Source organism: Indicator indicator, chromosome Z (genome assembly GCF_027791375.1).
Source record: "Indicator indicator isolate 239-I01 chromosome Z, UM_Iind_1.1, whole genome shotgun sequence".
Taxonomy (NCBI): domain Eukaryota; kingdom Metazoa; phylum Chordata; class Aves; order Piciformes; family Indicatoridae; genus Indicator; species Indicator indicator.
In genome coordinates, this window is record NC_072053.1 from 60,582,162 (window position 1) to 60,609,606 (window position 27,445).

Genomic DNA, 27,445 nt, shown 5'->3' on the forward strand with positions numbered 1-27,445 from the left:
ATAATGCAGAAGATAAAAGTCTCCCTGGAGAGAAATGCATATGTAATATATGTTATGTTGTCAACATGTCTATATCACCAATATAATAGAAATAGCTAAACAATGTATCCCCTTTTTAAAAACTTAGACAAACGAAAATGTATCAGCAAATGCCTAGTATGGTGTGAAACACTAGCACATTCTACTTCACAAACTCTGTTTGTCCCAGTTATAAATATGTGTTGGTTCTGATTTCCTGTTTTGTGAATTAAACTGGAAATCACATAGTAGTTAAAAACACAACTGCTCATTTCCACTACTGGAAATTAACTTCACTACTTAAAAATGAAAATACAGTTTACAGTTAGACTACAAATTTGTATTGTTTTCACTCGGAATATGTAGCTTTTTCACTTCCATTCCAGATTCACAACCAGTATTCCTTAGTGTCGTGGATCAGCCTTCCTTCAAACGGTCCTGGGTGGTAAGAGTTGTTTGTACATTCCTGCTAGAGCCTTAGCTGCACTGTAGATCATCTGTCGACGGGACATGCCAGTGAATATCATGTGCCAATCAGTCCTGTTGACGTTCAGCATATTCTTCTCAAGCACTTCACCCACAGTCACCAACAGGCCTGACCATCTCAGATTGTAGTCCTGAGGAGTAAGACTCTTAGCCTGTGTAACATTTTGAGAAGTGATTATTGAAAGAATTCGAAATGAGTAGTTCTGTTTCTATCTTTGCCATATACAAACTTTCATAAGTAATTATTCTTATACCAATAGGTAAAATAAAAGGTACTGAATCCAAATTTCAGATTGCCCTGTAACTTGTCTTAGTCAATTATACTTTTCGGATTTCTATGTATCAAGATCCAAATGACATCTGAACAGCATAAAACTAAAATCCAATACTTAAGAGAGTACAGACATTCTGTCATTACCAGGAAGTAGTTCTCGATATACAGTATCGATTGTCCAGCAATCGATAAAGATACATATTCACACAAGGAGTCTTCTCCTCCAAAGGTTTTAGAAGCAGTCAAAATATCCCTCTAAAGCAGTCAAATAGCCAAATACAAGGAGAAAACTGAGACGGAAGAAATGGAGGACTGGGCTATTTGCATGAGATCCAAGAGGAGTTAAATACTGTAAATCCCTAAAGTCGGAAGCAGAAGTGAAACAGTGGGGAAAGTATCACTGCATTTATCTGGTCTGATGCTCATCCTAGGTAATGACCTATAGCCACTGTTGTATACCATAAAGGGCAGAATAGTTTCACCAGCAGCAAGACTGTTCTTGGTATAACTCAGTTCTTCATGACATTGCATTGGACCCAGTTCTTCATGGAGATTTCATTTTGACAAATATTCAAGTTAGTCTTGTTTCCAGTGCATGTACAGCAGATCAAAATTCATCAACATATTCCAGACTTCCTAAAACCATTGTTTTGCAATAACAACAACAAATGTCTGCTACAATATTGAAACAAATATATGTTTTGCTGTTTATGTACATACAGGAACATTTTTTTTTTTAGTAGGGTAACTCATAATTCAAGTTTAAAGGCTTACAGTTCCAGTGCATCTGTACTATACACCAAGCTATGCACTAAATCTGTTTCATAAAAGTTAAAACAATTTCTGGTATTACAAGGTAAATACTGCTTTTCAAGGTTACAAAGTAGGTTTACCTAGTAGAAAAACATACTCCAAGAGTTAACTATAGTTTGTTTGTTGTAACTATAGTTTTACAGATGAATGTGTGAAACAATTGTGCTTTATGTTTAAAAGAAGTAATTTGTTTCATACCAATGCTCCATACAGAATGTGACAATACCGCAGCAGTAAGATTACACTGCTGTGCCTGTTGTCATAGCATCACAGAATGGTTTGGGTTGGAATGGAACACTAAAGATCATCTAGCCAATGAACTAGTATCTGCTTAATTAATATGATTTCCTGTAGTTTCATGTCTCTCTTCTTTTTGTGAAAAGCATTCTGAGACAGAGAAACAAAGCAATATTTTTCTGCACATCAGCTTTTCAAAGTTCTCAGAACTATGAAAAACAAGAACTAAAATCAATCCCACAAATGTCTGTTCTATTTGAATTGGCAATATAAAATAAATTTAAAAAAAATAAACAGTTACTATCTGTTTTCTCAAAACAACCACCTGAGGATCAAACCTCAATCAGTTTTATTTTGAAATTCTTCATGAAGACACTTATTTTAAAAGAATTTTCAGACCAGGGTTAACTAATGTATGACTTAAAGCTGTTCTCAGGCAATATGCAGGGACTGAAGTTTGGAGTATTTCCCAGTGTGTGTCTAAAGAAACGTAAATTATCTCCTCAAAACCTTCTATTGGTGATATTTAAGTACTGACCAATACTATACTATTTTTGGGATGAACCATGATATTTGTAAGATTTCTACCTTTCCATTTCAGAATTTTACATCCTTGTCAGAGTACCACAGTTAGAAGAAGAAATCAGTCTTGCCTTTAAACTAATAGTCTGTATATTCATGGTGAAATTAAGTCCAAGCATAGATCTGAAGAAGGGGTATCCTTTATATATTCATTAGGAGTAAGTTTTTGGAATGCCAATCAGTAGAGTACACTGTCTGTTTGCTGGTAATTAGCAGTATAAACATCGAGGCTTTATGAGCTTTATTAAAAATGAAGTAGTAAGATCTCAATACATAAACCTGTGCCTAAATGAAGTTTAAGGTACTTCCAGACACACTTCTATTACATGGATTTGCTGGTATCAAATAAATGCCAATACATATCTGAAGAAAGTTAAGGAAAAGAAAGGGAGTGATATGAGTGCTTACTGCACTTCCTTGGTGTGGTTGCTTAGTGCACTACTGAAGCTGCAGAGTATTCTTATTCTATTATAAAGATGAAGGAGAGTTCATTTTGAGTCCCTGAATCAGACCAATGACAGTATTTCAATGATTAAATTTCTGTTTCTTTTTGAGCGAGTACTACTTTGTGGCTAGTATTTCCCTCTTGATTAATTTCTTCTTGGAGTATTTCCTCTTTGTTAATAGAATAGTAAAGCTAGTGCCTCCAGGGGCCATGCATTGCAGAATGAGATTCTTGATCAAGAACTGCTTTGCCACAAACACCTTTGAGATTTTTAGGTAATACAAAACATGATTAAAAAATAGATTTTATCCTCATTTCATAAATTAAAACATTCAAACTGAGCAACTGTCAGCAGGAACTGACATCACAAATGAAACGAAACTTAAGTCTTATGTCTCCACTGGTAACTCAGTGTTGGTAAAAACCTGAAAACTCACCTGCTGAATGTATTGCAAAGGCACTGGTGTTGCTTGGGTAAAAGCTTCCAGATGAATTCCATGAACTGGATCTTCGATTATCAGACATCCAATGTCAAACCATCTGTAATGACATGCAAGTTATTTCACTTTTCAGTACTGAGTATCACTCACCTGAAAAGCAACATGTTAGCAGTTGAATTATAACCATTTCACAAAATCTTCTATGAATGTAGTATTAGTGTAGTAATGAGTTTCATCAAAGTATTCTATTTTTCAAGAAAAATTTGCTTTTACTAATTTATATATATAATTAAAGTGCACTTGTATGCATGTAAAATACAAAGTATATATAAAAAAATAAAACATATAAAATTTGTAGATCAAATAAAGAAAGCTTATGGGGTTAGCATGCATGACAATAAGTTTTTAGCTGTATTTATTATGCTACAGTTCTCATTCAGTCTTTGAAAGAATGTTTCTCATTGAATCATAGAATCAGTCAGGGTTGGAAGGGACCACAAGGATCATCTAGTTCCAACCCTCCTGCCATGGGCAGGGACACCTCACACTAGATCAGGCTGGCCAGAGCCTCACCTAGCCTGGCCTTAAACACCTCCAGGAATGGGGCCTCAACCACCTCCCTGGACAACCCATTCCAGGGTTTCTCCACTCTCATGGTGAAGAACTTCTTCCTCACATCCAGTCTGAATCTCCCCACTTCCAGCTTTATTCCATTACCTCCTAGTCCTATCACTCCCTGATATCCTAAAAAGTCCCTCTCCAGCTTTCTTGTAGGCCCCCTTCAGATACTGGAAGGCCACAAGAAGGTCACCCCAGAGCCTTCTTTTCTCCAGATTGAACAGGCCCAACTCTTTCAGTCTGTCCTCATAGGAGAGGTGCTCCAGCCCTCTGATCATCCTGGTGGCCCTTCTCTGGACATGTTCCAGCATGTCCATATCCCTCTTGTAATAGAGGCTCCAGAACTGGACACAGTACTCCAGGTGAGGTCTCACCAGAGCAGAGTAGAGGTAACTTTTCCTAACAACTAAAAACATCTATTTGTCATTTATGTCCCATATTGAGAATATTATTTGCTATGTCCGACCTTATAACAATGATTTATATGACATATTCAGAGAAACTTCCGTACCCTTGAAAAAAGATGGCTCCTGCTGTAGCAAACAACCTAACGACTACTGAAGCAGTACTCATAATGGTTTCCTATCTAGTCTGCAAAAACACTTCAACTTTGCAGGTATCTGCTGGAAATAGAACACAGCAAAGAATGCACAGTCTTGGAGATTCCTAGAACGTATCAATGAACTTCCTGAGACAGCTAGTGAGTGAGCCTGCTAGGGAAGGCACCATTTTGGACCTGCTCTTTGTGATCAGAGAAAGACTGGGTGACATGATGCATTGGAGGATGTCTACAGTACAGTCATCAAGAGAAGAGAAACAGGTTTAAGTTGTCCCAGGAAGGTTTAGATTGGACTCTAAGAAAACTTTCTTTACTGAGTGTAATGAGTTGTTGGAAGAAGTTGCCCAGAGGTGGTGGAGTCACCATCCCTGGAGGTGTTGAAGAAATGTGTAGATGTGGTGCTTCAGGACATGGTTTAGTAGTCATGGTTGTTGGGTTACAGTTGGACTCAATCTTAAAGGTGTTTTCCAGCCTTAGTGATTATAAAATGATTGAGTTCTCTATTCTTAAAAGAAGGAGTTGGGGGCAGCATAACTGCCAGCTTGGGCTTCCAAACGACAGACTGCCTTACTTAGGTGACTGCTTGACAGAGGCCCCTGGGAAGCAGTCCTAAAGGCCAACAGAGTCCAGGAAGGCTGAACATTTGTAAAGGGGGAAATCTTAAAGGTACAGAACAGTCCATCCGTATGTGTTGTAAAATGAGCTGGCAGCAAAGAAAACCAGCCTGGCTGCATAAGGAGCTCTGGCTGCAACTCAGGGAGAGAAGAGTTTATGGCCTATGGAAGGGCAGGCCACACACTACAAAGATCTGTAAGGCTATGCAGGGAGAAAATTTTAGAAGTCCAAAGCCCACCTAGAAATTAATCTGGCTTCTCTGTAAAAGACAGTAAGAATTCTTTCTATAAAAACATCAGTGGCCAAAGAAGGACCAGAGAGAGCCTCCATCCTCTATTACACGCAGGAGCAATCATGGTGACCAATAACAAGGAAAAGATTGAGGTATTTAATGCCTTTTTTGCCTCAGTCTTTAGTAACGGGACCAGTTGTATTCTGGGAATCCAGACCTCTGAGCTAGAAGGCAGCGAGCAGAATGATTTCCCTGCAATCCAGGAAGTGATGGTCAGTGATGCACTGTATAGATGTACACAAGGCTATAGGAGTGGATGGAATTCACCCAAGAGTTCTCGAAGAGCTGGCACATGTGCTCACCAAGCCAGTTTCCACCCATTTTTCAGCAGCTATAGATGACCAGAGAGGTCCCAGCAGACTGAAAGTTAGCCAGTATGATACCCATCTACAAGAAGGGCAGGAAGGAGGATATGGGAAATTACAGGCCTGTCAAGTTAACTTCAGTGCTGGGGAAGCTAATGAGGCAGATCATCCTCAGTACTGTCATGCAGCACATACAGGACAAGCTGATGAAGAGGCCCAGTCAGCATGGGTTTATGAAAGGCAGGTCCTGCTTCATTAATCTGATCTCCTACAACATGGTCACCCACTTCATGGATGAAGGAAAGACTACAGATATTGTCTATCTAGACTTTAGTAAAGCCTCTGACTCCACTTCCTACAGCATCATCATGCAGAAACTGGCATCGCATGGCCTGGATGGACATACACTTTACTTGAGTGAAAAAAATGGCTGGATGGCCTGTCCAAATGAAGGAAGCTGAGGGGGAACATAGTCACTCTCTAACTTCCTGAAGGGAAGTTGGAGAGAGGTGGGGGTTGGTCTGCTCAACCAAATATCAAGTAAGAGAACAACAGGGAAATGGCCTTAAGTTGCATCAAGGGAAGTTTAGATTGGATTTTAGGAAGAATTTCTCTACTGAAAGGGTTATTGGGCATTGGAACAGCTTGCTCTGGGAAGTAGGGAGCTCCCCATCCCTGGACACATTTAAGAGTCATGTAGACATAGTGTTTAGGGATACAGTTTAGTTGAGGACCTGCCAGTGTTAGGGTAATGACTGGACTCAAAAATATTAAAAGGTCTTTTTCAGTCTAAGCAATCATGTGATTCTGTCCTTCAGCTGTCTGAGAGACAACTGAGAAGTTTAGCAGTAAACAATGACTGATCTGACAAGCATTAGGGGCAGAGCTCTTAGTATTGGTGAACGGTTACTTGGAAACTCCTCTTCTTTGGACATACATATAATATGGTCAACAATATCAGCAAAATATTGCCTGTATTCCCTATATTAGAACTTTAAGACTACAATGCTCACTTCAGAACAATAAATTACTAGAACCATAACCTAAAATTTCATTGCAGAAAAAAGGCCTAAAAGTAGTTCCAATGTTTTTTATAACACCATGCAAGGAAGCTTTCAATGTTTCCTGAACAAAATATTAAAATGTGTTAATCTATTCTTTGTTTCTACTGTAACAAATATCAAAGACCATGACATTATTGGGGCCTGTAATGTGTGGACCAAAGAGTTAGCAGTCCTTTCAATAACACTGCAGTCCTGCCTGATTCTGTGATTCCGTCTGTGATTCTGGGTAAGCTCTTTCACACCATGCACTTTACACAACACTTACAGATTTAGGAATGAGTAAATTCAAAGGATGAGAACAGTAATTATTTTGAAAAAGAGAGTTCATTGCCATAGTTACTCTTTTGTTGAAATATGATATAACATCTACATTCCTAATTAAATTTACTTTAGAAAATTCATCATCCATCTTCTACTAAGGATACTTACTACAGGTACCTTTAAAAATGGAAAAGAATATTTGCCAAAAAAATTAATCAAAGCCCACCACAGGAACAAAAATGCAAACATTAAAAAATAACTATTTAAATCTGCATTAAGAAAAATGCAACATTGTCCTTAATGATTTAGAAATTATAAAGCAACTTCAAGAACTGTCTGTGACAAGCACTTCATCAAACCAAATTGTAATGTATTTGAAAACACCATTATATGTCTGTGCGGCGTAAATCAAAAATAGCAAGTACATCCTCACTGAAACGAAAATGGTTAATAGATTTTTCTGGTGATGACAGAACATCTCCCCTTCTGAACAGAATGTAATTTCAAAGAAAAGAGAGAGTGTGCACACAGGAGTTGAGTAAATTAATAACCAAATTCTGACTTTCACACCTCCTTAATTTTGTCAGTTCAATATAACTTAACTGAAAAATCTGATAAGGATTTTGTATTAAAGTATCAAGATTTTGAGATAAAAAGCTGAACATCATGTCGAAAATCAAGTCTGTCCAAGTAACACTGAACATAGACTCTCTCACTCCAGCAAAGAATATTCTTCTCCACCTCCAACCTCCAATCCAAAACATATTTAAAGTTCTCACTTGTCAGGAAGCAGCTCCTCAATGAAGCTCTCTACTGATACAGCAGGCTGCTTTTCATGTATTACTCCTGCCCGACGTAAGCTGTCTATTCTTTCTTGGGCTCCCTAAAGAGCAAAAAAAAAAAAAGTGGTCAGACAACAATTTCTTTGAATCACAACATAGTACAATACTTACAGATGAACACAAACAGAATTTTAGAACATAATTTTCAAGTTAAAAAATATGAAATATTTTGAAAGACTCTTATTTTAGAGTTAGAAAAAAATTAAATTCATGAAATGTCACAACGAAATCCCAAAGTATAACAAAAACTGTAATAAAACTAATTATCTTTTTTTTGTTATTTTTACATAAAAAAGAACTAGATTAGCATGCAAAGAATTCCTAACTTGTAATTTTGCCAAGTTTCACTATTATTTAAAGAATCAGTATGCATTTTTGTTACTCACACCAACATTTTTGCCACTTAAGATTTCTTGTGTTTAAATCCTTCAGGAGCTTTGGTACCTACCCAAGTAAGACATAGGAATCATTTGGCTCCACACCTATTACCACTGCAAAGTATTAGAAACACTATTACTAATCCACAGCAGCAGCAAAGCAGGTAAATGAACATATACATTATCTTCTTTTACCTCAATAAAGAATTTTATCAGCCTAATATATTGCTGTGAGGCTAAGCTTTACTCAGCTGTGAATGCTGCCATGGCAGTTAGGAGAAAATACTTCTTTTTAATAAGTAAATTACTTGTTTACATTTAAGAAACAGAATACTAAATAATTGTTTTCAGAGTTTTTAGTTATAGGCCAAGGAGGTACTTGCCACTAGATACATCTGATGAAAATACGTGGTTTTAAAACCAGGTGAAAGAATCTTTGCTAACCATTGCTTTGGGCCAGCAAATCTGTCTGCAAGGCTGCGTGGGGAAATCTTACTTTTTAAAGGTAACACAGATCAGTTCATGTAGGTCCCTGAGAAGTGCTGATCAAACTATCTTTGATACAGAATTAGTGGGGAGACAATTCAGTCTCAAAGAGTCTCTTCTAATTTCTAAGATTTCCAATATGGTGTGCTAGTAACAGATTAAGAAGAAATGCCTGATACGCTTTGAAACTATGGTAACACCACAATGCATGCTACATCTGGTAGCAGTCAGAAACAATGTAAGACAAATGACATAAATACTTTTCATCTGCTTTATGTTTGAAAAAAATCAACCCCCAAAATCAGTAGCTTTAAACTGATCCAATGATTCAGATATCAATAGGAAAGGAAATTTTTACCTATCCCATAAGGTGACCTTTCCTTTATAAAAAAATCAGGTCCTGTGTGAATGCTTTCACACTCTTTCTCTACATAGGAGGTACTTTAGTACTGTTATGTATCAACTTACTTTTAACCCTGCAGCATAGCCTACAGGTTGGGGTGCAATATTGGACTGTGCAGCCTCTCCAGTAACAACAGCCATTCCAAAGACTTCTTGAAAGGCGTCTCGAATTGCTGTGACTTTTACCTCCTTATTAGAAGTAACCACTATGTCCAGTTCTCCCCCAGTTTCTGTAAAACACATACATATAAATACATGCGTGCTTTCTGCATTCCCATTTTAAGCTAATTCAAATACATTTATTTTAAGAGTATGCTTCAGTTGCTCTCCTCTTTCTTACGCACTACACAAGTTTTTAATGAAGCAGAAATAAGCTAGGAGCAAATGTTAGATGAAAGACAGACAACAGGAACTGATGGTTGTTTGGTACCTGAAAAGAAGCATATCACTCATTTAATATGACAATTAATGCATTTGTAAGATTAACTCAAGACACATATTTCTAAAGATATTTTGGTGTTCTGGGAAGTAGTACAGAATGCTGGTAAGACACACAAACTCTTCCTTATGAAAGGGAGCACTAACACAGATGCAGTTCACAAAATCCAGTGAACAGCTGTCAAATTACATAAGCTTTAAAAGAAAGATTGTCCTTGGACTGTCAATTTCAGTGTAATTTTATTGCCTGTCTGCCTTCCCACAGGTTGTTTTTGGGTTTAAATATAAAGTATCTGTGGAACCAAAATTTTTAAGTATTTCTGAATGATTTCCACATGGAGAAGTCTCCATAAAGAAGAATGAGATTTCACTAAACTTCTCTAATATAAACAAAAGTTTACAACAGAAATCTAAAACTACTACAAAAGACTAATGAGCTCAGTTATATCTCACATGTATCTTTATCACACATATTCAAACTCAATTTATGCAAAACCACCTTACCAAAATTGTCCCTGCTGTGACAAGCTTTCTTAAGAACTCAAACATTTTTCTGACATGGAATATAACACCATAGAATCATAGAATGGTCTGGGCTGAAAGAGACCTCCAAAGGTCATCTAGTCCAACCTCCCCACAGTCAGCAAGGACATCCCCAACTAGACCAGGCTGCCCAGGGCCTCGTCAAGTCTCACCCTGAGTATCTCCGAGGAAGGGGCCTCAACCACTTCCCTGGGCAACCTGTTCCAGTGTTCCACCAACCTCACAGTGAAGAGCTTCTTCCTGATATCCAAACTAAATTTGCCCTTCTCTACTTTGAAGTCGTTGCCCCTTGTCCTGTCACTGCAGGCCTTTGTAAACAGTCTCTCCCCATCGTTCCTGTAGGCCTCCTTCAGGTACTGGAAGGCTGCTATTAGGATTTCCCGGAGCCTCCTCTTCTCCAGGCTGAACAACCCCAGCTCCCTCAGCCTGTCCTCGTAGCAGAGGTGCACAAACCCGCTGATCCTTTTTGTGGCTCTCCTCTGAACCCTCTCCATCAGGTCCATATCCGTCCTATATTGAGGGCTCCAGACCTGTACACAGTACTCCAGGTGAGGTCTCACCAGAGCAGAGTGGCAGAATCACCTCTCTGGATGTGCTGGCAAGGCATCTTTTGATGCAGCCCAGGATGTGATTTGCCTTCTGGGCTGCAAGCTCACACTGCCTGCTCATGTCCAGCTTCTCATCCATCAGCACCCCCGAGCCCTTTTCCACAGGGCTGGTTTCTAGCACCTCATCCCCCAGACTGTACTGATAGTGAGGATTATTGCAGCCCAGATGCAGAACCCTGCACTTGCTCTTGCTGAACCTCACAAGGTTCACCTGGGCCCACCTCTCCAGCTTGTCCAGGTCCCTCTGGATGACATCCTGCCCCTCTGGTGTATCACCACACAGCTTGTGTCATCTGAAAACTTGCTGATGGTGCATTTCATCTCACTGTCTATGTCATTGATAAAACTATTAAAAGGGCACAGGTCCCAGTACAGATCCCTGAGGGACACCACTTGTCACTGCTCTCCATCTGGACTTCACGCCACTAAGCACCACCCTCTGGGTGTGACCATCCAGCCAATGCCTTATCCACTGAACAGTTCACCCATCAGTATCTCTCCAGCTTGGTGAGTAGGATGTTGTGGGGAACTGTCAAAGGCCTTCCAGAAGTCCAGATAAATCACATCCGTAAGTCGTCCCTTATCTACTGAGAGAGTCACTTTGTCACAGAAAGCCATGAGGTTAGTCAGACAGGACCTGTCCCTAGTAAAGCCATGCTGGATGTCTTGAATCACCTCCCTGTCCTCCATGTGCCTCAGAATGGCATCTAGGGAGATCTGTTTCATGATCTTCCCAGGCACAGAGGTGAGGCTGACAGGGCAGTAGTTCCCAGGCTCCTCCTTTCTACCCTTTTTTAAAATGGTTGTGATGTTTCCTCTCTTCCAGTCCCCAAGGACCTCACCTGACTGCCAGAACTTTTCAAATATCATGGAGAGTGGCCTGGCAACCATATCAGTCAATTCCCTCAGGACTCTGGGATGCATTTCATCAGGCCTCATGGACTTCTATGCTTTCAGGTTCCTCTGCTGATCACACACCTTGTCTTCACTTACAGTGGGAGGAACCGTGTCACCCTGGTCTCCAACTTGTGGTCCATCAACATGAGAGCAATGAGGAGAGGGTCTGCCAGTGATGACTGAGGCAAAAAGTTGTTGAGCATCTCAGCCTTCTTATACGTTGACACAAGTTCCCCACTGTTGTTCAGCTGGGGGGATGCTTTCTTTAAGCCTCCTTTTCTGGTTAATGCACCTGTAGGAGCCTTTCCTGGTTTTCCTTACATCCTTTGCCAAATTCAGTTCCAGCTGTGCCTTGGCCTTCTTGACCTTGCCCCTACACAGCTGGGCAATGTCCCTATACTCTTCCCAGGATGCCTGTCCCTTCTTCCATTTCCTGTGAAGACCCAGCTTCCCCTTTAATTTGACCAGTAGGTCATGGCTCAGCCATGGTGGTCTCTTGCCCTCCTTGCCCAATTTCTTACATGTGGGGATTGATATCTTTTGTGCTCTGCAGAGGTATCCTTAATGTGCTGCCAACTCTGTTCCGCTCCTTTGTCCCTCAGAGCTGTTTCCTATGGGGTCCTAGTTACTAACTCCTTGAAAAGCTGGAATTTTGCTCTCCTAAAATTTAGAGTCCTAACTGTGGGCTTCATACCCCTCAGGACAGTGAACTGCACTAGTGCATGATCACTGCAGCCCAGGTTGCCTTCAACTTTGACATCCCTGATGACTGCATTTGCATTTGTGACCAACAGGTCGAATAACATATCCCCTTGTGCAGAGATGTTTATTTCTTAAGAAATTGTCATCTATGAACTCCAGAAGCCTTCTGGAATGCCTGCAGAAAGCTGTGCTGCTTTTCCAACAGATGTCAGGGTGGTTAAAATCTCTCAGATTGTGATGCCTCCTCAAGCTGGAGTAAGAAGGCTTCACCGATAGGTTCCACTTGATCAGGTCGTCTGTAGTAGACACCTAGCACAGTGGAACACGTCTCCTATGAGGAAAGACTGACATAGATGGGAATGTTCTGCCTGAAGAAGAAAACACTTAGGGGGATCTTACTGATGCACACAAATAGCCAAAGGGAGGCTGCAAAGAAGATGGAGCCAGGTTCTTCCCTGAGGTGGCCACTGACAAGACCACAGGAAATGGGAACAAAATGAAACACATGAGGTTCTATACAAGCATCCGGAAGAACATTTAAGATAAACTCTGACACCTGAACATGGAATTTCATTGTGCCTTGTGTATTATGAGCTAAAATGACAGTTTCACATAAAATTTAAGATCCTCTGTCATTTTCTGTTATAAAAGCATAAACCCTGGGGCTGTTTAGTCTTGAGAAGACTGTGAGGGGATCTGATCAATGTCTATAAATATCTGCGGGGTGGGTGTCAAGGGGAGGGGCCAGGCTCTTGTGGGTGGTTCACAGTGATAAGACAAGAAACAACGGGTTCAAACTAGAACGTAGAAGATTTCACCTTAACCTGAGGAGAAACTTCTTTACAGTGAGGGTGACAGAGCACTGGAACAGGCTCCCCAGGGGGGTTGTGGAGTCTCCTTCTCTGGAGACTTTCAAAACCGACCTGGATGTGTTCCTGTGTGGACTATCCTAAGTGATCTTGCTCTGGCAAGGGGGTTGGACCTGATGATCTCTTGAGGTCCCTTCCAACCTCTGATATACTGTGATACTGTGGTATTTATGCTTATAAAATGACCATTTCCTGTGCAGACAGAAATTCTATGTTCCAGGCGCTTGCTTCATGACATCTTCACGATATATCAAAGAAAACAGTGCAGCTCTTTTCAATAAAGAGACCAGAAATCCTATTTGCTCACACAAACAAATTTCAATGGCCTCAGCCAGAAGCTTCAGTAATTTCAGGCTTTGGTGTGAGGAATCTGCAGTTTGTTTGGGCCACTTAGATTTTGTTGATCCCATAAAATGTTTTCTAGAAGGAAGTAAATACTTAGTTTACAAATTTCTGCTCTATATATATCCTGTAGCCTCAAAAAAAAAAAAACCAAAACAAACCAAACCCCAAAAAACAACAAACCAACCAAAAAACAACCACCAAAAAAACCCCCATGGGAGATGCCCAAACCAACAAAATAATATATTGATGGCGAAGATGTATACAGATGCTTTCCCTTACAACACAATTTTAGAGAACTTTGAGATAACCATTGAATTTGCATACTCTAACTGAAACTTACAAGCAAAGCACTTAAAATTAGTTCTCTTTGTACCATTGCTTTGTCCACTAAATACTGTGTCAAACTATCCAAATCACCACTGGATACTGACAGATCCTATTTTATAAGGGGACAACCATGACTGCAATGGAAACCTTAAGTACAATTCACCAAATCTAGTATAATTAACCTTTACTGTAGGTTTGCATTGCATCTTGCTATTCCTCTCAAACACTTTCTCAGTTGCTGGCTAGCCTTCTCACTGATTTCATATCACACTATCTCCTCACTAGGCAGCTGCTAGGATATTTTGTCCCAAACGTAAGACAATTAGGTAGTAGTCATTAATTAAGTCATCATCTTCTCTTTTTATTCTACAGATTGTCAACTGGATTAGTACAACATCACAGTAACACTGTTAGCTGGATCACAGAATAGGTCCAGCTGAAACACAGCTCAGGAAAACAAAACACAAAACATTTTAAGTTTCTTCTCAGTCTTATCAGTTTCCTGACCAGCTTCACCTACTTGCAGACTAAGGGCAATACAGGTACAATTAAAAAGGAAGGCTGCTGGAAGTAAAAACCAAAAACCAAAAGCCCAAAACCAAACCAAAACCAAACAAACCAACAAAAAACCAAAAACACAACAAAAATCCAAACCCACCACCTTGGACAAATTACATCTTCTGTTTCTCCATTTTAATGAATCAGAAATCTCAGGCCACTTAAATGTGACATGCAATGCACTCTAGCAAAATAAAAAATTCTGAGTATCACTATGCTTCTCCTATCTATTAATTTTCAAGCTGTAATTTAAATGCTATGCTTTTCCTTCCAGGCTCAATGCTTCAGACTTCATTAGACTGTTTTAGCATTTTAACGTTCCTACTTATTCAGGAACTGTTTCAGGTTTGCCAAATTTCCTGAAGTTGGGAAAAAAAATATAAATATTATTAGGATGCAAAACTGAAACAGTGTCAAGTCAGAAGAAAGCCTCAAAAGCTATGTAAATATCTGTGTCCTATGACTCCCTGAGAATGCCTAACTTTTGGGTTGTTTTAACGTTACATTTGACAGCCTACACAGTAGTATTTAGGTTTGTGATCCAATAGGATACATAGAGTGTATTTTAAACTCTGCAAGGCTTAGAGACACCGTGGGAGAAGGTTTCCTCTATTTTCCTTTGTAACACCCTCACCTGTCTCGGTCTCAGTTAAAGAGTATTATACTATGCCACTATCTGAACTACAGCAGAACACAAAAGCCAGATAAAACTCGAGACACATAAAAAGCCTCTAGCATGAGAGTTTCACTTCAGAAATCAGTATTGTGACTTTGAATTAACACACTGCATATACAAACATAAAAGTGTAAAAGTACTGTTTTATGACATTAATTTCTCTAACATCAACACGTATCACTTCATGGTTTGTCACAAATACTTACTGATGTATGGAACCATGCCAGGATCCAGTGTTGTGATCATGGTCTCCACTGAATGTTTGGTTTTATCAAGAACAGATTTTACCACAGGATTCTCAGCCACACCCTAAATTTAATAAAACAGATATCCAGATTATCTTGTTATTTTCCTAAGAAACTAAAAGCGTTACAGTTATAAAACAACCGAATGCAAAACAAATATTAAGTTGCACTGCATTTTTCTTATCACACTTACTCTTGCACATGCATTGTATCTTACTCTTCTGCACAAATGCTGCAGGATATGGCTATCAGGAGATGGCTTGTCAGTTAAAATGTGAAGTTCAGATATCATCTTTTCAATGCTCTTCTACATCAGTGTAGAAACAGCCCCATCAATGATGGTGGGCAACACACTTGATTTAATTCTATTCTTGGATCAGAAGCGCTGAGCATCTAGCAAAGTTGTAGATTTTCAATGCTAATTAAAGTTATCATCAAACCAGGTAGCCAGACTTGGCCTGTGATAACTCAAGCTGAAGAATCTCTCTTTTCTAATCTTCTTAAAGACAATGGGATCTCTTGTTGAATGGTCTGTTACTAATCAATATTTCTAGAGCAACTGAGCTGAAATACATCTATTTATAAGCAAGTTCTAAGCATTGCTGGAAAACTGTTGCACATCCTCCAGCCAAATCATAGGTGGAGCTGCTGACAGACCTACAAATTCATTAAATAAAACCAGAAGCAGTGTCCAGTGTCTTGCAGTCTTCATGAATGTCTGTATCTCAAATTCAGCAAAAGAAGGATACCAATGCTGACCCACTGCAAGATATAGCACTGGAAGCTATTTTACAGAAACCTTTTATAATTTTTTTTAGTAAACAGACTGCTTTCAGTATAATATTAAAACCGCATATGCTTGCATTTGTTTCACCAAATGACAGGCATTACACAAGATAGCACAGCACTGTGCACATGCACTTTTCCAGAATGTGCTTGTTTAATATACCTACATCCTATTTCAGAGAACCGCAGAATCAGAGTAGTTTCAGTTATCTCAGAATAACTTTTGTTTAGCAAAACGTCTTCCCCATAAATCATAGAAGGTTTGGGTTGGAACAGACTTTAAATTTCACCTAGTTCCAATCTCCTTGTCATGGGCAAGGACACCTTCCACCAAACCAGGCTGCTCAAAGCCCATCCAACCTCTGACTGGTTTCTGTTCCTTTGTAGGAAGCTTAACATGAAAAAAAAAAATAATCAATTCCCTATGCTTCTGCAACTACTGAGATATTGTATAGTTACTAATAACCACTATCTTACCCTATGCCACATGTTGACATAGTTCAATATTGGGTTTTCTTCTCACCACTTTGCAAAATACTAAGCCTGACTACAATATGGTAAAGAAAACAAAACAATTACTCACTCTAGTACAATTAAGCTTTTTTTTAAACCAGAGCCCACTGTAGCCACTTGTTTCTCATTAACATAACACAAGACTTTTCTGAATGGTAACATTCACTGAATAATACAGTCTTGTGACTACATATCTACCCACAGGATGCCATTAGGAACAGGGAAGTTTATATTCCTCCTCCACCTCTATAACAATTTGAAGTTTGTCTGTTTTTTCAAACAAAACCTGAGTGAATGCTATAAGACCCTCAGAAACATTTAAAATAGTAATTTTTAGTTTTTTCACCTTCCCAATAACGCAAAGCCAAGCAGTACTTCTCCAACCATCAGCCTTGCTGCCTAACGTGAAGTCATGATACATCTCCTGCAGATAATCAGATTCTTGAGCATCAAGAAGCTGAGTATTCTGTGAAAGATGCCTTTATGCTTATCAGCCTGTAATTCATAGTTATATACTAATACCAAACATGCAGTTATCACAACACTGTGAATATTAAAGCAGTTAAGTTTGGATTTTCTACTGAGTCAATTCTAAAACAACATAAATCCAAATTGCTCAAATGGAGAATTTTCCATGTCAGCAGAGCGCAATCACAAATCTGTCCAAAATTCAGGTCGTGGATGTCTTCATTGTTCTAACAGTCAAATGTGCTATAGTATCCAACTTTGCCTCTCATATATTATGTAGAAACTAATTTTGGAACTGCTCTGAGACTGCTCAGCCATCTTTGACATATCAAAGGAACTTAAATAGTCTCATTTGATTACAGACCATTAATTTATCAATTTTTGATTGATACGGTCTTGGGATATTATTTAGGTTGAAGGGAATCTGGAAGAAAAGTGTATATTTTCTTAAGAACACCTGACGAAAAAGGGTAGTTCAAACTACTTCAAGAATAGAAATAAAGGTAACTGCTGCAACTACCGAGTAAGCTCTTCAACTGGGAACCCAGGAGGTATTTCTGTAGGAAGTTAGTCTCCCAGATGGACACATCTTTAATAAACAGAGTCTGATGTGCACTTACACACATCAAAAACTTGATGGCTTCAGTAGAATTAATGATTCCTCACTCTTCCACCTAGGGGATTCTGAAAAAGAGGTCACTGAACACACAGAGTTTATGGATTGCTTAATCCTTCAACCAAAATTTGACTTTATTATCGAGGTCAGTGATTCAGACCTTCTCCATAAATAGAAAGAGGAGAGTTTTTGGACTCTACTGGTAATAAAGGCAACAGTAATACGGATGAGATTGTCCTTTCAAGTAATTTGCAGCTGCAAGCTCTGATACTTTCAAAAGGGCTACAGAATCATGTTACAAGATAAACATTCACTTCTGAAAAAATTACCATCTATTGAAAACATTAAGAATAACACTATTTTTAAAGGAAGAGAAAAAGATGTGGTTTTTTGATCATGAGAAGACATCTCTTCTCAAAAATGGCAACATGACAACTCCGCTTTCACCATACTGAAGGGGGATTAATATTGCTCTTTAAGACTGTATCACTGTCTAGATGTTTATGTTCCTGGAGTACAGGAACACACAATGTGTCATTCAAAAGGGACTGAAAATCCCTCCAAAACTCATCAACTGCACTGGGATATCAATCTTCGTGATTCCTTCTTCATGTTTAGTATGAGACAGTACAGAAAACAGTGTTGCTTTTCATGGCTGTTCAGCATTGACACACAGTCATTAGGTCTTTTTGCCACAGCCTTCTGGATGCTACTTATAAGTGTCATTTGTCATAGCTCCTAAAAGGTTACAGGCTAATGAAATTCTACTAGTTGATGTTGCTGTTTATTTCCTCTGTATATCTGTTCTGCACTATACACTCCATGCCTTCTAACTGAATAGAAAAATTCTGTAAAATACCTCATACATTTCTTATGTAAATTTTTCTTTGACAGACGTATGTATTTGTCTCTCCCAGAAGACACTTCTCTGTTACAGAGCAGCAGGACTTGCATGGCACAGAAAACAAACTCAGTTCATTAGGAAATGACTAAGAAATGGGATAGACAAGTCACTGTGAAGTAAAAATTCGTTTTCAGGTCTTAAAAAAAATTCTAAGTTTCACCTGATTTAAGAACCTCTGTGACAGAACTTCTTAGATATGTGTATTTCCTGTCACAAGCATTAAAATTAACCTAGAACATTTGCATTTGTGTAGTTTTCCATATTCTATACAAAAGGGAGGGCAAAAGCACAGTTTCAGCAAACATCATGCATTTAAAAAATAAGATGTCTTACTATAGTGAGTAAAAAATAGTAATTCCTTGTGAAGGCTAACAGGCAAAAGCCCATACCTTTATAAATCCCCACAGTCCTCCACCAGGTGCTCCACCTTGAGCAGTAGATACTCTTGGGTCTTCATGCTCTTCAGGAAAAGTGATTGCAGAACCAGTTCCAGGAGCCAAAGGTGATGAGATAGCTGCTTGTTGAGTAATAGGATCTGCCAAAACACCTATTAAGAGGGGGAAAATAAAACCCAGTTTCATCTATTTTACTGTACTTAATTTGTAACACTGTAGCAACATTCATTTTTTTACCCGAAAAATGGGCTATTCAATTTCATTGCTTGAAGGCCCCAGAACAATTCTGCTTGTTAAAGGTTAGTAAACGTAATTATGGAAAACGAGTTCAACAACATCTGCTAATAGAACTGAGACTGCCTGTACAACACATAAAATCAAACAATGATTTTTTTCTTAGCAGGTAGTTTAACAATCATGCTTTTTACTGCATTCAAATACTCACAATATGTACTCAGTAGAGGAAGAAGAGGAATGGGTGTTGCTCTCTGAATAAAGAGATATGAATGCTTTCATGCATTACTATAAACATTCCAATAACGAAAGAGAAGTTAGAAGCTAGAAATTAATAGCAATAGAAACAAGAGCAAACAAAAGAATAGCTTTCCACATTTCCAAGGAAAATTCAAGGAACTCAAAACAGTAGAAAACAGGAGCCTTTGCACCATTACTCAATCCTATTTTAACAGATTTTCCAACACTTGCCTTAATCAAGAGTTATTTTTGTCTTACACTACATAATTGAAAAAGTCTTTTTAGATATTTTCCTAAAACAGTACTTAAGAGAGATATCACCAATAATAGTAAAAGCCTGGCCCAATTGCAGTTGAAGAGCCAAGTTTCCATTCCACTAGCAGAGAATTACATCAGTTCAGCAACCACAGCAATCGCTTCCACAGAAGATATTTTTAGCTGTCCTAATGTAATTTACAGCCTGGAAACAAAAAACCAGAGGCTAGTATCATGTAATGGACAGCTTGTTACAGACAGCTTTTACTAAAACCTGAAAATTATGTGGTGTTATCCCTCTCTTATTATTCTGTGGAAATATAACAGCTGAAATCGACTGATCTAAACAAGAGAAATGTATATGCCTGTTCAGCTGGGCTTTCTTGTGCAAGATTAACAAAAAATAAACCTCTCAATTATTTTTCTGCAAGACTGGATGCTAGCAGAATGCTGCTGAAGAGGATTCTCTGTCCCAAATCTGGAATGCATTTTTAAGGCTACTCTCAATCCTTTCAAGTGCAGCTACATTCAGTATAGCTGGAAAAATAAAGATCACAGGACTATAACAGAGTGCTGGAAAAAGCTACCCGGGAGATCCCTCATCCTGCCTCAGTAACACAAAAGTGTACAAACAAAAAGTTACCTGTGACTGGAGGTGCAGAATATGATGGCATCAGTGGGCTTTGTGGTGCTCGACCAGCATGGCCTCTGGTAATGTCATGAGTTAAAGACATAGAAAACCCTGAAGTGGGGGGACCAGTGGGAGGTGCAGGAAGACCAGTACATCTTATTGGAGGAGATGTTGAGAACTGGGGCATGGAGGTCCCAAAAGTTGAAGGGGTACCAGGAGGTGGGGCAGGAGTCAGGGGGGGTGCAAGAGCGGAAACTGTTGAAGAAGGCATGACTGGGAGTGATGCTGAAGTCATAACAGGAGACACTCCGGTTGGCAAGGCAGGTGAGTATGTGGGAGAAGTTGACAGGCTTGGTGTAGCAAGGGGACTGGACAAAGCTATGTAAAAAAAAGAGGAAAAAAAGATTTTTAGAAATGCTGAGCTGTAATCTCAGATTTAACTATATGACAACTCTGATATTTTGCAAGTTTTGACCTGATCTGGTTTTCTTCCTTCAAAGTGAATTTTAGTTCTGCTTGAGTTTGCACTCAATTTTTAGTGGCAGTACCTTGTAAGCCACATCTCTTTTTCTTGCATGATCCTATTTGTCATAAGCTAAAAAAAAAAAAAACCAAGCATTTCACTAATTAATTTACAGCAGCTGAAGTTTGCCTAAGAAATGCCTAGCTAGTAGTGTTCTGAGTGACTACACAATCAACAGAAATAATGATGGTGCTGTTTGTTAAGAATAAAACATATTCTCATAAAACCTAGGAGAATGGGAGTTACATCAGAGGTATGGTTGTGATTTGGCTGAGCACCAGGCAGCCCTCTCTTCCCTGGCACCCAGACTCCTAATGCTTCTGCTTTCTATTTCAGCTTGGCCCTCAGAGGAGCCTTGGATAAGCCAGTTTTGCTCTCTAAGCCAGGCTTGGCCAGAAATATGTCAGAAAATTAAGAACAACCATACTGATGGCAGCAAGCTGTGGGATCAGCTCAAAAATCTCATCAGCCTCAGCCAGTGATAATCAAATGATAAGCCAAGTTGCACTAATGCAGTACTATCCAAACGTTGTCAGGCACATCTAACAGTACGAAGTTTTGGAGCATGCACCTCTCCAATATATGTATATTTACTTATTTATAAATAAAAATTTACAAATGTATTAGCATATTATGTGTACAGAAAAGCATACAAAGTAGACAAAAATCAAAACATTTTATTAACAATACAAAAACTTTTCTGCTTCCACTGAAAACTCTTTTTATTAATACACTATTGATCTAATAATATAGTATGTTAATAGTGTTTAACATACTGTATAATATGATTGTTAATTTTTTAACGTGAGCAGTGTGATTAAAAAGCCTCACTATTTTAAAAATCTTGGTTTAGCATCTCACGATACAGCAATCTGAAGGTCTGGTTGTACATTTAGATTACTTTGGTACTTAGGCTTTAATGGATGTCATAGTTGGACACAAAGATACAGAAACCCAAAAGGAACAATTGCTACTAGCTGCACTTAATAAACTATGCTGTGTATATTCCATTCCAACATACAAATAACGCAAAGGTTTTCCTTGAAATTCAGCTAGCAAAATTCCATTATTCCCTGATAGCAATCAATTGGTCTTGCAAACTAATCAGGTGTTGCACTTCAGTATTTTTAACAAATACCAATTCAAAAGCCACGGAAATTTTGTTTGGAAGATTTTTATACCAGTCACAAAACTATCTTTACAGGTATATGTACACAGATCTGACAGTTTCTATATACAAATTATTCGTTTCAACAGGATTGCAAATGATAGAAGTAATTCCAAATATCTATTTTCAAAATGCTCTCTCAAAAGCATTTTACATTACTTTTTTTTACATTACTTTTTTTACAAAAGGTAACTACTGCATACTCCCTGTTAAAACGTTACCTTTCTCTTGAGGAGACAAATCCTAAGGGCCCATTAATTTGAAACTATCTATTAGGTAGCACACTGCTCTTTAAGTTCAACAACTCTTTTAAAAATACCTTGACACATGGCACCAGCAAACCTCCGTGTAGCAGGAAAAAAATGGACCATCACTCCCAATCTCATTACAAAGCATTGTTAAAATTGACCATTTAGAGATCATTTTTATAAAATAAACCAAACTGATGACATCCTATAGCACTCTGTGCACTTCTGGGCCAGCTACTTTGCTGCAGTAACTTGCCTGTAAATGAGGTAGTGAATACATTGCATGAGTGGTGGTATCTTTGTAACCTTACTCATTAATCCATTTTTATCCTGGTCAAAGTAACTGCTCCACCAACAGTGATACAAAGTTTTAATAAAAACATGGGGGTTTTATTAAGAAAGTGACTTTGCTGAGGATGTATCTTCTCCTGCACAACCTTCAGTGTTTGACGACAGTAAAGTAGTTCTTTGTGTATTTTATTACTGAACCAGAATTTAGCAAACACCAATACACACAAGGAACAGTTGTCCTATAAGGAACACTGTGCGACCGTATAGCAATCTCCCACACTGTTTAGTTTCTTCCAGTGCTAGAAACTGGAATCTTCAGCAATGTTTTCTATGCATCTTCCAACAGAATTTGATGACAAATGTGTCTTAGTTTGTCACCATTCTGTTTTAAATGTATCATTTCAGACATTTTTAACATATCAGGAAGAAAAAATGTTTCTCCAGTGTGCATAGCTTTTTGTCTGCACTGTTATATAAGAAATTCTCAAAGGAGTTTCTAAAGATGTATCATTTACTGAAACTTAGTACTGTACCATGACTTGAAATATTACCAAAAAGAATTGCAGAGATTTGTTTTCATGTTCTACATAGTCTTTAGATAGCTTGCTAATGATAATTTGATAATCTAATTTGATTAGATTGTTCGTTTATCACAAGATAGCAAAGAGCTTATACTATGAGTCAGTGAAGTGTCAGCTGCTCCATCTTCTTGTTTGCTTGTGCTCACAATGTTAGTATTTTCAATCTGCGGTGTCTTTGAAGGAATCGTTTTTTAAGTCATTTGCCCACTTTGCAAGGGTTAGCATAGTTAAAACGAAATAACATAATCTATAAATCCGCTTAGGCAGACATATAAACTGCAAGGCACTGGAATATGATGTAAGAAAGCAAATGAATGGGGTGACACCGTCAACCCTGCTCTGCATCTTGGAACACCCGCTTTTCCCTCAGGATTTGTGAATGTCTGGTGCAAGGACCAACTGAGTGAGGACCCCAGTGTCAACCAGTATAATAAATATAAAGCTTCACTTTATTTTTTTTTTTAATAAACATTAATGGAAGTTCTAGTAATTTCTTCCATGCCTTGGTGGCTTGCTGTGCACAGCTCCTGAGGAAATTTCACCCCATTTTGGAGTCCACTGCATTCATGTGACTCAAGGTAACACCACCAGATGTGGCAGAAAAATTAAATATTTAGAATATAGTGTTCAGACTCTTTAAAATAAGATGAAGTGCTTTGATTACCAACCACAATATTAAAAACTAAGTGTTTATCCAGCTTTACCACTAAGCTCAATAAAATTGTAAATCTGTTTTTAACTTCCTTCTATGCCGCTCATCTAACTGTTCACTGTAGGGGATGGTATTGGTTCCCTGGCTCCACATGACTTCATTAAAAAGTTTAAAGAATTAAAAAAATGTTTACAATATTCTCTTGGGTGTTAGATGCATGTCAGATAAGCACAATTCCATGATTAAGAAACTATTCAAATTATTCCAATTAGTCTGGAGAAGAGCACTCTAATTATGCTGATTGTAATCATTTCAGATGAATTGCTATGCTTCAGAAGACGTGAATAAATGCGACCAAGATGCTGAGGAAATTTCTGTACCTAATGAGACAGGTGTAGCAGCAGTGGCAGCAGTCCCTGCTGTGCTTGGTGGGGGTGTGCCAGGTGGAGTTGTCTCTATTCCACTCTCTTCCATCATTTTCCTTCAGATAAGAAATTCTGTGAGAGAGGGGAAAACAAAACAAAACAAGGCATATCTCGTGAATCAAGGGAAAATAAATTAGAATGTAAAAGGCCACAACACAGTCATTTCTATTTCTATACAGGCAGATAACTGAGATAGCAGCTCAAGAAAAAGAAAATTAAAAAATTGACAGATCTCAAGAACATAATTATCTAGTAGTCTCATTTCCCCAAAATCTTCCCATGATTTTTAAGCACTGTGATAATCCCTTTAACTGCAGGCTTCTTTCTAAAAACCTTGTTGTGTACATGCTTAGTTAGTACATACTGGTAGTAGTTGCATGAATAATAGTGTAGTAATTATTTGCAAAACTCATTACAAGAAAACGTTAACTATGGGGTAGTATTTCACTACATTATTGAGCTGTAGCAACTCAGCGCCAGGACCTGCTATTCACAAAAGGAGGCAACACGTGGCAAGAGACTAGACAGAGGACCAACATTTCCCCCTCCTGGCAGCGAAGAATCACTACTACGCAAGCAGTTGCCTTCTTGGGCTTCTGCGATTCAGTAGATGTTCCTAAGCATCATATCTGAGCACAAGCACCTTGCTGGACACCGTGAACAGTGGCATAGCTGGCAACAGCCCAGGGCTCCCTACTTTGTGCCTTTAGCGCTAACCATGACCTTTTTTACCTTAAAGCAGAAGTGTTTTGGGGTCAGCTAAATAAACCTCCAGAAAAGCCACATGAAACCAGATGAAATTCACTTCCACCATGACTAGAAGTTAATTCACATTGAACAAGCTTTCCAATACAGAAAATTCCTGCAAAATCCAAATAGCATAGTGCTCTGGTAACACTATCATAAGGGAAAATAACTAAAAAAATTGGATTTTGAAGGTCAGATTAACATCTTGGAATAATATTTAAAATACACTACTTCTGAAAAAGTAAAGCTATATAGTTATTTAAAAATCTTAATGTAAAAAGGCTTAGGAGAAGAAATGGAATTGGTAAAAATTAAGACTTTCATGAACACCTGGCAATTTTTGTTATTCAGTGCAGAAGTAACTAACAACAAGCCCTCCTTCCTCCTAAGCCTGGTAAACTAGACAGCAAAGATTTATACCACTCTCTGAGGTCACAATTCTTAAGGAAATTTAAATTAAATAAAAATCCTACATAAAGTAATTATATGGATGAAAAATAGAGACTCAAATATCTTCCATCATATCCATTATATCAGTAGCTACTGAAGACTTCCAGCTTATCCCCTTTAACAACTTGGAGTGGGAAAAACTTAGAAAACATGCTGAGTAAAAATACTTATGTGTAGTATACATAAGAACTCCACTTACAAAAATATAATGGTCTTCCCCTCTTTCAAAAAATCCCTTCATTGTCTTGTTGTTTTAAAGTTACACACAACTCAAGTTTAATATTGATTAAGAATTACAGGTATTACCAAACAGAAAAATCCAAAAAGTAGAATGTATTACTCAATGGACGTACAAAGAGTCTTCAAACCAAAAGGAAGCACCAAAATCAAAAGCAGAAATTGCAGTCCCTCTGACTAACCAGTAAGCGATTCAAGATCAAACATTTGAGTCCAGTCTCAGAACAAGTAAATGTGGTTTATGTGCAACACTCAATGAAAACTCTTATGACAGAGGGATTTTAGATACACAGTACCTCTTCAATTAATTTAAAACCTCTTCAGATGGGTCAGAAATTGCCTGGTGGGGAGCACTGTCCTTGCAAAATGAGTACATCACATTATCCCTTACAAAGGAATTGCATAGTCTTCCGTTAAATTTCACTAAGTGCAAGAGTTTAAGAACAAGATTTTGTCTTTTAATCAAGCTTCAGTAATTTATGGTGTCACTCATAGAAATATTTCTAAAGTCATTCTTCTTCCATGCAAGAAATAATTTTCCATTGTGCGATAAAAAGTAATCACTGACCAAAATCTTCCAGAAATATTTTATCAAGGCTCTTTTAATCTGCTGCTTGAGTCTACCTAATGGCTTGATTAAAAACTGCTGAGGTACTTACTAAAAGTTAATACTGTAGCTGTGTAGAATGACTGAAGAAATTCCACAGACCAGCTGTTAAAATATTTTGTACAAAGCTTTTTCAAAGCTTCAGAGCTATTAAAGCTGGAAGAGTAGGCAGTTTCTCCATTCTCTCACATAACACACAACCACAACAATCTGCAGTATTTCCCCCCCCACTCTCAACTTTTTCTTTCACTCTTTTCCCTTTCCATTTACCCACCCCCAGGCTTATCAGGGAATCCCAAAACTTAAATGCCTCTATATTCTTTTCACTTCAGCTTACTCATTAGCTCACACAAGCATCAATCTCATGGTAGAAACTAACAGGAAGCCTGAACAAGTAACTTTTTTCTAGATATCGAATTCTCAACATAAGCCAGTTATATTCACGCATGCTTCATGAAAAAAATAACTGTTTAAAAGTACAGCTAAGGAAAAAGATGAGTCATGGAAGGAGGGAATACACAAAAGGAAAAGAAAGCAAAAAGTACAATGGGGGTAATTGAAAGCTAATAGCTTATTATATCGAAAGAATCCAGCACGGCATATGATTAAAACTGATCCTCTATGATACATAGTTTAATGGCTGAATCTAAATAGCATGCCTGAAACCAGTTACCTAACAGAAACAGGGAAGTACTTAGTGACAGAAGAACATGGTGGGAAAGCCCAGGCAATCCACAGACTTTAATAGTGTCCATTCAGTCCTAAAAATTTCCAATGAGGGCCTCCAACTTCCTTTTGAGAAGTTGTAGGGGAAAAGTTGCCCAGTGAGATTATCCTACAAACTCTTAAGGACTGCTGAATGTGGAACTGGGCTGTCCTTAGTTCTCTAAAAATATAAATACTGAAACGTCACAGTAAGTCTACCATAGCCTTCTTCCAAGCTGAACAACTCCAGCTCTCTCAGGCTTTCTTTGTAGAAGTGTTCCATCCCTCTGATAATTATTGTCTCTCCCTTCTGGACCCATTTTGACAGATCTATACTAATATTTTTTCACAGTCCAAGCCACAGACACATAATTTGTAACAAGTAGTGCCTGAAAATTCAGGTTAGCCTCACAGGGAAGTGACTTTTCTTCCCTCTTACAGATGA

General features: G+C 38.3%; 1 protein-coding gene across 1 annotated transcript; it reads right to left on the minus strand.

The window, feature by feature from the left end:
* Positions 1–283: 283 nt before the first annotated feature.
* Positions 284–24,306, minus strand: PRRC1 (proline rich coiled-coil 1). The gene is made up of 8 exons (XM_054397786.1): positions 24,210–24,306; positions 20,379–20,744; positions 19,001–19,158; positions 15,286–15,388; positions 9,183–9,346; positions 7,789–7,892; positions 3,293–3,395; positions 284–656 (listed from the first exon to the last, which is right to left on the minus strand). Exons 1-8 carry the CDS (start codon positions 24,304–24,306, stop codon positions 447–449), a joined length of 1,305 nt encoding a protein of 434 aa, XP_054253761.1. The 3' UTR covers positions 284–446.
* Between the last annotated feature and the right edge of the window lie 3,139 nt (positions 24,307–27,445).

What these genes read in the sequence shown, in the direction of transcription:
- PRRC1 (XM_054397786.1), bottom strand. Translation starts at nt 24,306, where the DNA reads ATGATGGAAGAGAGTGGAATAGAGACAACTCCACCTGGCACACCCCCA. An exon ending in TGGCATGGTTCCATACATCA is followed by an intron (nt 9,347 to 15,285) that starts GTAAGTATTTGT and finishes TGTGTTTTACAG; the next exon opens with AAACTGGGGGAGAACTGGAC. An exon ending in CTTTGCAATACATTCAGCAG is followed by an intron (nt 657 to 3,292) that starts GTGAGTTTTCAG and finishes AATGTTACACAG; the next exon opens with GCTAAGAGTCTTACTCCTCA.